Source organism: Phacochoerus africanus, chromosome 11 (genome assembly GCF_016906955.1).
Source record: "Phacochoerus africanus isolate WHEZ1 chromosome 11, ROS_Pafr_v1, whole genome shotgun sequence".
Classification (NCBI taxonomy): Eukaryota; Metazoa; Chordata; class Mammalia; order Artiodactyla; family Suidae; genus Phacochoerus; species Phacochoerus africanus.
This window is the reverse complement of record NC_062554.1, coordinates 122,629,558-122,640,888: the sequence shown is the minus strand read 5'-3', so window position 1 is coordinate 122,640,888 and position 11,331 is coordinate 122,629,558. Positions and strand designations below refer to the sequence as shown.

The window sequence follows — 11,331 nt, the reverse complement described above, 5'->3', positions numbered from 1 at the left end:
TAACACAGGCTCTCGTCTGATCGCCTCATGGAAAGGCTCGGTTCCAACTCCTGAGTTAATCTCATTTGGCTTCTGTTAAAATCAGTCTCAGTGGGGACAAAGAGTGACCCACAGCTGGACCTGAGTCCTTCTGGGGCTGGGGCTCCTGTCTGGAGTTAAAGCATCAGGCCCTGACTGGCCACTTGCAGGGGGCCCATGTCCTCCTCATTCCCTGCAGTATAAAGTCCTCTCCTGAAACTCCAGGTTGTGCCTGATGCCCTGGAATCCAGGAGGGAGGGACAGACAGGATGCGTGAGAAGCAGGTGAGCAAGCATCTATCCCAAGGCCTGGAAACTCTCCTGTGATTCTGTGCACACGCTGGCATTGGGCCTTTGAGGATCTCAAAACATAACTTTAAAAAAATCTGCATACAATAGGTGACTCTGCTCCCGTCCTGCTACACATGTGCCTTTTTTATTCAATACAACCTCTTACGATGTATGATAGCTGAGCTGAGAAATTAAAGAACCTCTCACCTTGTCCCTGGCTTGACCCATGAAACAAGTCTGTCCAAAAACCAGACATCCAGGCAGGCTTCAGAAATGAAGATGGAATGAAACACTGAGAACTTTCTTTAAAAAAGCAAAATTGTTCACTTTAATTCCCCTGCAGTGGGCTTTCAGTGAGTATGTGCACATTTCATACACGCTCTGCAGCAATTCCCCACCTCACACTGTTTCGGGTCATTTTGTGACTATCACCTCGTGAGCCCCCAGCTGTATTTCATGAGAATCAAGTATTCCCCAAGGGCAGAGGGCACCGCGGAGGCAGGCGTGTTGACAAATAAGCTTGGACTGATTAGATTTAACCCCCTCGGGAGTTGGGTCGTTGCGAACATGCAGCAAAACAAGGGCTGGGATGGGAGGACAGAGGGCAGAGGGCACTCAGGCTCAGCACCTAGCGTGTGTCAGGGAGGATGTGTGGAGGCTGCGTGCTGGCCGAGGGATGGAACATGACATCTTCTCTTTGTGGTCCCAGAATCAAGGGACGGCAAAATCCAGAACATCTGGAGTTCAGCTTCCGAGAGATGGTATCAGTGATGTCAGTACCTCCTAGGGACGCTGAATGGGGAGAAGTGAAACCCAGGGTAGATGTAGATTCTTCAGCTACGAAAGTGCACTACCCTACACAGGGCAGCTGTGTTCATGGCTCACACTGAGCCTGGGGGACACAGTCCCTTCACAGTGTGCGTAATTCTGTCTTGACCCCAGCTCCCAGGGCACACTGGCCTGGAGCCCTACTGCCTTGTCTGATGGCCTGCTGGCACCCTGTCCCCTTGGGGGTTGAGAGGCAGAGGGATACCCAGAAAGAGACATGGCCTCCCCATCAGAAGTCTGTCTAGAACCTTGGTAAGTAAAGAGAGGTGTTATCTAGACACGAGCCTAGTTAGAACATCTCTCTGTCTTGGTTTCTTTTCTTTTCCTCCTCCTCCCTTCTTTTCCCCCTGCTCTCCCCACCACCTCCCTCTTTTTTGGTTTGGAGGAGATCCTGAAGACTCATCTTAGTAAAAGGGAAACGGACATCCAGCTAAAGAGTCTTCCGTGCTGAGTTGGATCATGTTGGGTAGTTCCAACACTGGTGGTGGTCCTCTTTTGCTTGGAATTGCTCGAGATGCTGTAAAAGAATTTTTAATCCAAAGAGAAGCATGGGTTTTGAGAGTCAATGGGGGCCTCTTTGCAGGGGAAAGAGGCAGAATCTGATACCTCGGTCAGCTCTTAGAGGGAAGGGTAAGGTTCTTATTTATTCAGAAGAGAAAGGAAACCATTATAAGATTATGCTCATGTGTTCTGTGACTTAATAGAAAATTGCCTTTTATTTTCTGGTCTTAATAGAAGAGTAAACACAGGCTAAGGGACAAGAAACCTAATTTCGTTGTCAGGGGAAGTGGAATAAAAGAGGTGAGTTCATAAGTTCACTTGTTCTAGAAAATCCCAGGTCGTTGGTCAGGGACCTGCATCTACAGGATATTATGCCACTTTCTTTAGGACTCAGATGCTTGCATGTATGTGAGTTTAAGGAACCCAGGTGTCCCAAAAGGTTTCCTGGCACAGTAAAATTGGTGTTTGCAGGCAAATTCCACTCTGATGATTGCTCTGCCAGCCTAAATGTCTCCTGTTGCAATGGCGTGAAGGCATCACTTCGACCCCCTTTCTCAAACCACAGGCAACAGACTCGCAGGTGCAGAACGGCCATCCTGTGTCAGCAGCCTGTCCCTCTGGAAAGCTGCATTGCCGAGGTGAGAGAAAGCAATTTTGTGCGCACAAAGCAGCCCAGAGCAGCACTTTGGCATGAAATGACGCCAAGCAGAGGAAACCTTTAAAGACAGTACGAGGCCCAGCGCCTGAGTCTTATGTAACAATCACGCCTGTTAGGATCGGGGTGTTATAGTCACACGCCTGGTCCCTCCCCCCCGCCCCAGCACACGTGTGCTGAGTGGGAGAGGAAAGTGAAAGGAGAAGAGGGTTTCAGAGCAGGAAGCCTTGGTCTCTGCCTCACTGGTCTCCTGCTGCAGGACTACTTTGGTTTGTGGGCCTGAAGCTCCAGCCGTGTCTGGGAGAGAAGGCAGGGAGGGCCATCGCACATGATTCTGCAGCCACAGGATGGAGTCTGGCTTTTCTGAGCCGAGGCAGCTACGCCTTAGTTCTATTTCAACAACAACAACAACAACACAAAAAAACCCAACTTCTTCAGAAAAATAAGAGCCACAACTGCTCCCACCCAAAAGGCGAGGTCTGCCTGGGCTGGAGGAGGAGAAGGGCATTTACCCCCTGCAATCTCTGGCAGGGGCCTCCAAGCCTCCCTCTGGAGGGTCTCATGAGGCAGGCTCCACCTGCTCCTGGCTGGGAAAGGAAGGCCCTGCTGGTAGCCCCCTCCAGGAAACCCTTCCACCGGCCAGTGGTGGTGCTGGGGGACGGGAGAGGGACATAGGGGGCAATGTGTTTCCACCTAATGGATGATCTGGGTCATAAAGGAGCATCGATCAGCCAAGAAAGGGATCTCTTGTGCTCGATGCTTCTGAGTTTTGGAGGGCTAGGAATAAGATCCTGAGGCTGTCTTCAGCTCAGCTCCCACTCTGAGGAGGGGCCAAGCCCAGGGGAGTATTCAGGGCCACCGGGGCCCCAGGCCTGCCACACCTTATGTGCTGAGGCCCCATCAGGGTCTGCTCTGCTAGAAGGAGCAGCCCAGGTCTAAGCTGAGGTATATGCACTCATCACCTGCACTTATTCTAGCAAACCTACCTCCACCACAAGGAAGCTGCAGAAGCTGCTAAATGGAGGGCCCCTCCCTCACAGGAGTGCATCAGTAAACTCAGACTTCTCTCACTGAAGCTTCTTCCTTTCAATCTGTTGGCCCATCCCATCTCTTTGGAAGTCCCCATCAGGTGAGGGGGAGCCCACCTAGGATACATATGTGCTGCTCTCTTGGGGAGTGGCCAGGAAGGCCGGGCCACTGGCACTGGGCCTCACTGGCTGGGCACAGCACTGGCCTTGCTGCCTGGCACAGAGGCCTGTTGCCTCCTGCCCGAGTCTGGGCTGACCTTCAGCCAGTCTGTGCTGGGGCGGTGTAAACCATTCCACAGACAGGTTATTTCCATACTCTTTGGAAAACAGACCCTGCCTGAGTCCCTTAAGTGCCCCCTGCCACACTTACCCCACCTCCAGGGCTCCCCCATGCCCAGCATGTCCAGGGCTTAGGTCTGCTGTGACACAGGGCACCAACACCAAAGCCTGACCCCACTCTCAGCAGCCAGTGCCCTGGTCACAGAGCTCATGAAACACTTTGAAAATATCACCTGTACCAGAGCCTGAGGCACCTCTGTGGACCCCGGGGTGGGGCCTCCTTGCCTAAGAAGCACAGCACCTACTGAGTGGGTGATGCCTCAGACAGGACCGTGCCGACCAGCACCACCAGCCCTCGGCTTCTTGGCCCTTCTCCTTGCGGGCAGGCTGCCGCACTATGGCTTTGCTCATCCAGACCAGCCCTCGCTGACTGCGGCCACCGCAGCACCCCCACGCCTTCCCCGTCTACCCTCTCCTCCCTCTCTGCCTCCTACCCTTGACATCCCATGGTCGTGAACTCAGCCTGTGCTGCTTCCATGGAAGCAAGCCACAGGATCACGCATGAGACATGGTTGCAGCTGCCCTGGCGGCAGGGGTGCTGGCTGGGGAGGAAGAGCTGGGGAGGGATGAATTCCTCTCCCAGGGTCTCCACACTCCCCAGGTAAGAGCCAGAAGGTCCTCCAGGCTTTTCAGGGCAGTGCGCAGAGACCCAGGCTGGCTCTGTCCCTTCACGGTTATAGAAAAGTGGGAAGGGGCAAGGGGAAGCAAAGCCATCCTCGTGTCCCTTCTCCCCTGGGAATAACCCTCCACGGTCTCGTAGGTTCCTTCCCCAGCAAAGAGGCAGAACTATGGCAGTGCCCATCTTGCGAAGGGGAATATAGCAATTGGGTGGGTTTGACTGGTGGTCCTTCTGTCCTGCCCTTCCTCTTCTCAGCTGATGCACGCTGTCCTTCCAGCTCCTTCCTCCCTCTTCCTCCCCCCCGGGCCGCACTGGCTTCCCAATTCGGGTCTTGGTTTTCTCCGTGTGAGAGAAGAGCATGCATCGGAGGGGGGAGCAGCCTCTAGCATTTATCGTCTTCTTCCGTGTCACTCAGGAGGTCGCTGACGGCTCCACGCATCATGCCGGGTCCAGGCCCCCCACGCCTCCGCCGCCGATAGTGCCCGTTGGGCATCTGCCAGCTGTGCCGCAGGGGCGGGGCAGAGCCGATTGTGTTGGAGCGGCCCAGGCTGGTGGCCACAGCTGCCTCAAAGGTGAGCGTCTCCTCCTCGCCACAGTCCGAGGCGTGGGAGTCTTCGTGCAGGGCCAGGTAGGGCTCGGAGATGTAGCGTGGAGGGGAGGCGGGCTGGCCCTGCGGTGCGTGCCGGGGGTTGGAAGACTCGGGCAGGCCTGCGTCGTTGCCCTCCAGAGCTTGGGAGGTCAGTGGGGAGCCACCCTCGCTTCCATCAGCAGGTGGGGAGATGCTCCCAGTGTGTCTCATCAGGGAGCTGTAGGAAAGGAGGGGCCGAGGCTTTGGAGGGACGGGTGGGAGCTGCCGACGACTTCGTCTTGGGGTGCTGGTGTCAGAGACGGAGGGGATGGAGCTTTCGCTCAGGGACCCTGTGCCCTGAACAGTGGGAGAAACGTGCAGTTAGGCATTTAGGTTGGGCAGTGTCCTTCCTTGGGACTTGGTTAAGGTCCCTAACCCCTCCCACTAGAGCCACTGCTCTGCTACCAGTCATGTCTACTCAGGCTCGTGGAGGTTAAGGGAGACTGAGGAGCCCATACCGTGGAGCCCAGGTGTGTCACTTTCAGCACGCTCATGCATCCCTGGGGGTCTTGCTGAACTGCAGATTGGGTCAGAAGTTTGGGGCTGGGGCCTGAGATTCTGCATTTCTAACAAGCTCTCAGGTGCTGCCAGTCCATGGAACAAACATGTCGTTGAGCAGCAATGAGCAGAAGCTCTCTCTCTATAGCACGTGGCCCATTGAAAGAAAGCCTCGAAGCTTTTGGGAAAGACAATTACACAAAAAGTGAATGAATGCTCTAGTTTTGCTCTGTCTGGGGAACATGAGAACTGTTTGTTTTGTTTTGTTTTTAGGGCTGCAGGTGTGGCGTATGGAAGTTTCCAGATGAGGGGTTAAATCAGAGCTACAGCTGCCGGCCTATGACACAGCCATAGCAACACCAGATCTAAGCTACACCTGTGAGCGGCAGTGCTGGATCCTTAGCCCACTGAGTGGAGCCAGGGATCAAACCCGCATCCTCATGGATACTAGTCAGGTTTGTTGGCGTTCCCATCATGGCTCAGCACAAAGAATTGGATCTAAGGGCAAGCAGATACCCTTCCTCATCTTCTCTTTTGGCATCTTTGTATTAAGTTGCTTGCTGAGCCTAACTCAGCTTCTATGCCCACAAACTCATCTGCTGGTTCAGGCCTGATTGGATCTGCTCACCTACTCCCAAGGGTCCCTGAGGCCCAGGGGTTGGTAAATAGACCTCCAGAACAGGGCTTCTCAAGGTGTGTGTGACGTGGGAACCATCTGCACACCATCTCCTGGGAGATTCTGGGGTCCGTCCAGATGAAGGTTTCTGGGTTCCACTTTCTAGCGGGTCTCACTGCTGAAGCAGAAGCCTTGCATTCCCACAAATGTGCCATTCGAACAAGCCCTAGGTGATTCCGTTTTGTGCAAAACTTGATACCACTTGCTCTAGGAGTAAACTTATCAACTGCCTCCAAGAGTCGGCTCTGGCAGCCCCACCTCTTCCCCGCTGCTCACTGCTGTTGGGTGGAGCTCCCATCTGGTCTCTGAGAGTCTTGGAGTGTGTGTGTGGCGGAGTCGGGGGTAGGGGCTAGGCAGGGAGCAAGGGATGCTAGTGAGGGCGAAAACAGAACCAGAGGATGCTTCTGTTTGTTTGTTTTTATGGCCGCACCTGTGGCTTATGGAAGTTCCCAGGCCAGGGACTGAATATGAGCAGCAGCTGCCAGCCTACCCTGCCGCTGTGGCAATGCTGGATCCTTTAACCCACTGGGCGAGGCCAGGGATCAAACCCGTGCCGCTACAGTGACCTGAGCTGCTGTAGTCAGAGTCTTCACCTGCTGAGCCATGGCAGAAACCCCCAGAGGATGTTTCCACACAGCTTTGGCAGTCATTTTAAGAAAAGCAATAAGATTTAATTTTTTCTATTGTAGTTGATTGACAGTGTTCTGTCAATTTCTGCTCTACAGCAAAGTGACCCAGTCATACATGTATATGTACATTCTTTTCCTCACATTATCTTCCATCATGTTCCACCACAAATGACCACATACAGTTCCCTGTGCTGTACTGCAGGATCTCACTGCTTACAGACCGAGGCTGGTGTTTCAGCAACAGACCAAAAGCGGACCTCTGCTTCTTCCTTTTGGGGTGGCTAAAAACCAGATCAGTGAAGTTGAACTGACCTGACTTTTGAATCCCCTATTGAGAAAGGAATCCCCATTCCAACCAATATGAAGGGTCATGCAACTGGTTAAAGAAACCTTTCTGGCTAAAACCCAGCCTTTGGTCTTAAATTGGCCTGAGATATCTGTGAACTCACTTGTTGTGACTTTGTATCTCTGGATTCTGAGGACCAAGATGGAAGGACCCCCAGACACCACTGTCTTTCCTGAGGGACTCTGTGGATTTCTGTGAATTCCCATCACTTCTGAGCACACAAGTGTGAAGTTGCTAATGTCTGTGCGCAATGGATATAGCTTCCTGCGCAACTGAGGTCTGAGTGGATGCCCGCATGAGGATGACCGAAGGTTAAAAGCCCGCCTTCCCTGTCTTTCTGCAGAGGTTCAGCTTGCTCTCCACGCTCACCTGTCTGCTGGGGGTCTGTGCCCTGCCCTCGCTGGGAGACCTGGACTGACGACGCTCTGGGGACTCCCAGTCGGCCTGGGTCCCTCGTTCCTCGGAGTTGCAGCGAGAGACGTCGGGAGAGAGAAGATGCTTTCGCTCTTTCGATCGCCCCCGCTCTCTGCCCCCTGAGCGGTGGGTGTCGGACTTGTGGCCTGTGAGAGATGACAGAGCAAAGGATCAGAACCCTGCCCATCCTGGTTGCTGACAAGTCTCATAGCCTGGGACCAGGCCCCTGGAGAATTCCAGTTTCTGCAGACATGTCCTCAGGAGCTCTGCAAGGGGAGGCTGGACAGTTACCTTTTGTGAAGAGGTAAGTATGCAAGTTGCCACCAGAAAGACGTGTATATCCAAGGACGCATCATTCGTTCTCCTCCGCTTCTGCTGATGCTAGACACCAAGGTAGAATCTTTGCCAGAAATGTGGCCTAGGAATCGTCTATGTCCCAAACATGGGTGTGTGTTCTTGGGGGAAGAGGGCACTAGCAGAAGGGAGTTAAGAAGGTGCTGTAGGAGTTCCCGTTGTGGCACTGCAGAAACAAATCTGACTAGGAACCATGAGGTTGTGGGTTCAATCCCTGGCCTCACTCAGTGGATTAAGGATCCAGCATTGCCGTGAGCTGTGGTGTGGGTCACAGACGTGGCTTGGATCTGGCGTGGCTGTGGCTGTGGTGTAGGCCAGCTGCAACAGCTCTGATTCCACCCCTAGCCTGGGAACCTTCATATGCCATGGGTGTGGCTCTAAAGAGACAAAAGACAAAAAAAAAAAAAAAAAAAGGTGCTGTGAGTGAAGCAATGACACAGTTACCGTAATGCTGTGAGACCAAAGTCCAAGGAAGGCACATCTCGTCTCCTTTCTGCCACTCACTGATACGGGGCCTGTCACGGCTTTTTTTTAACTCTCTGCTTCCTCTCTAGTGAAATAATTTGAACCAGACCGGTGATTTTCTGCTTCTATCAATATGACCCTTTTCCTTAACAAACAAAAGTCCAATACCTAAAACAATTCTAGGTCACACCATTTGGACTGAAGTGCAGTTGGTGGGTAAAGCCCAGCCCCTGCCAGGGGTCTTAACCTACCCCTAAGCTAGCCCAGCGGTTCTGCAGAAAGGCCCTCGGGAGACCTGCATTTGAGTGATGGCGACAGCCCTACCCTGGAGGGAAGCAACCTCATCAGCTTTCATGATGGCCAGAGCAGGTTCTGTTGCTTCGTTTCAGGAGGTGAGTCACAGAGGGAACCCCCTTTGTTAAGGAACCTTCTCCCTTCACTCTCTGCCACCTTATCTTTATCTGGATTCCAGTCCAGCGATTTTCCGCTCTTGTCCGAATCAGCCCATCGGGGCAGGAGCAGCACAGAGAGGCCCGCTTTGCAGCCCGCTCACCTGAGTCAGAGTTCAGGCGGTGGGCTGACAGCCTCAGGGAGGAGTGGTAACTCCGGCGACGCGACTTGTAGGTGTTTTCGCTGCTTCGCTCCATGGAGAACTCCTCCAGCCACGACGAATTGGAGCGCTTATCCCGGATGGTGGAGAAGGAACGCCTCATGGAGCTAGGGTCTGTCACCACCTGAAAACAAGAGCCCCCCCCCCACGAGGAACACAAGGTCTGGATTAATGACTGACACGGTCTGCAAGTAAGCCAGGTGTGGGACTGAGATTGGGAAAGACTGCAAACTGTCACCTCCCCTGAATCCCTCTTGCTCAGACCTCAGCTGGAGAAGGCTGTTCCAAAGGTGTCTTTAGGTTAACGCGGTGCCTGGGCTGCGCAGGGCTCCTCTCTCTGCTCAGGAAAGCAGGCAGCTGCGCGTCCTGTGCAAGCTGCCCGCAGAGCCACCTACCTCAGGGCCTTAGCTAGGACCTGCAGTGAACTTTGAGCTGCTCTGACACAAGTGAGGGCAGCTGTCAAAAAGTCTCCACGTTGGGAGGCTGTGCCTTTGGGTGTTGTGCCCTCCTGAGGGAAGGCCCTGGCCCATAGCGCTAGAGCTTCGGCGAGCTTGTTACTGAAGGGCTCCCTGCCTCCCCGGTCTCCCTAGCTCTGCCTTACACCATGGCATCTTGATCTGCCACAGACCCACAAGACAGATCCACAGAAACTTCTTGTCTCTGTCAAAACTCGATGTAAGACAGACAGACAAAAAAAGAAGCCAGGAAAACAGACAAGGAAATGAGGTGTGGCCTGTACCGGTTATAGGACAGACAGTCCTGACACAGAGCTGTGTGTGTAGGTAACTGCACGTGTGCCAGAGGAGCCAGGGAAGGAGGAAAAGAGACACGGGGAAGATCCTGGAAACTATTCCTTGCATGGCTGGTTGCATCTTGAGGATGCTGAGCCTGTCCAGAGGGAGTTATGCCATTTTTCTGGGTAGGCTGTTGCAGTTAGGGCTTCATTGGAAACCTACCGTGGAGAAACAGACTCGGGAGAGAGGCCCATGAGCCAGGTCTTGCTTATAGAGAAGGAGCGAGGACAAGTCGAAACTATCAGATGCTTTTTCATACCCCACCAATTCAATACAGCCCAGGATGCCACTGCATATGGTAGGTGGTGGTTGCTTTTTACCTGGGGATCCACAGTCAGGCGTGGCATAGAGGATGCCCTCCCGGATCCCGCATGCTCCTGGGTGTCCGAAGCAAGGTAGATGCCATGGTTAGAGGACTGCACGCTTTTTAATTCACTAACCTCTGGCTCCTGGAAATAAACACACAGCCAAGCTTGTGGGACTTGGTTCCATCTCATTGCTTCTTACTTCCAGTGGATGATTCTGCCTCTTCCATATGAAGAATGGCTTTTTGAAGAGAGACTTGAATCTTTAAGGCCTTGGTTATATGTGTATGCATGCCTGTGTCCATGTGTGCACATGTGTGGTATACCAGATGTCCCAAACAGAAAGCTCTAACTAGGATTGAGAGGTAAAAGTCACCTTTTTGTCTCTTTCTTTTTTTTTTTTTTAATTTTACGGCCTCACCTGCAAAGTGGACTTCCAAAAGCTCTACTTAGGATTGAGAGGTTGAAATCACCTTTGTGTTTCTTTCTTTTTTAAAAAGATTTTACGGCCCCACCTGCGAAGTGGACTTCTGAACCTGGAAGTTCCCAGGCCAGGGACTGAATCCAAGCCACAGCTGTGGAAACGCTGGATCCTTTAACCCACTGCACCAGGCTGGAGATAGAACTTGCAGTGACCGGAGCCACTGCAGTCAGGTTCTTAACGCACTACAGAAACTCCAAGATCACCTTTTTCCAGTCAAGTATCATCTTATTTATCACTAAGTGAGTCTCCAGATTTTATAGCTTTGTGAAATTTACTTTTTGAGAGTTGGTAGTGTTGGGTTTATTCTTTTAATCTGAAAAAAAAAAAGTCAATTAAATAGCAACCAGTGTTTTAAAGAAAGTCACTATTTTCTAGTGTCAAATATATCTTCTCAAGCCTTAAAAAAACATAATTTTAAGAGCTTTCTTGGAGTTCCCGTCGTGGCTCAGTGGTTAACGAATCCAGCTAGGAATCATGAGGTTGCGGGTTTGATCCCTGGCCTTGCTCAGTGGGTTAAGGATCCAGCATTGCTGTGAGCTGTGGTGTAGGTTGCAGATGTGGCTTGGATCCTGCACGGCTGTGGCTCTGGCTTAAGCCGGCAGCTACAGCTCCAATTAGACCCCTAGCCTGGGAACCTCCATATGCCACGGGAGCAGCCCAAGAAATGGCAAAAAGACAAAAAAAAAAAAAAAAAAAAGAGCTTTCTTATGATTGAAACCATCCCCCAAAGGGAACGGGTAGCTATCTTTTAGGAATGCTCTAGACTAGTGCAGTCCAAGAGAAATAAAATGGGAGTCACTTACATAATTTAAAATTTCCTAGTGGTTATATTTGTAAAAGTAAAACAAAA

General features: G+C 52.3%; 1 protein-coding gene across 1 annotated transcript in view; it reads right to left on the bottom strand.

Moving 5' to 3' along the window:
* Positions 1–1,827: 1,827 nt before the first annotated feature.
* Positions 1,828–11,331, bottom strand: part of CACNA1E (calcium voltage-gated channel subunit alpha1 E) — a 312,718-nt gene continuing 303,214 nt past the window's right edge. Inside the window, exons 44-47 of the mRNA XM_047754407.1 lie at positions 10,013–10,141; positions 8,842–9,022; positions 7,425–7,615; positions 1,828–5,203 (exon numbers count right to left, since the gene is read on the bottom strand). Coding sequence (XP_047610363.1) covers positions 4,661–5,203; positions 7,425–7,615; positions 8,842–9,022; positions 10,013–10,141 — 1,044 coding nt within the window. The 3' untranslated portion in view covers positions 1,828–4,660. The remainder of the gene's footprint in view (positions 5,204–7,424; positions 7,616–8,841; positions 9,023–10,012; positions 10,142–11,331) is intronic.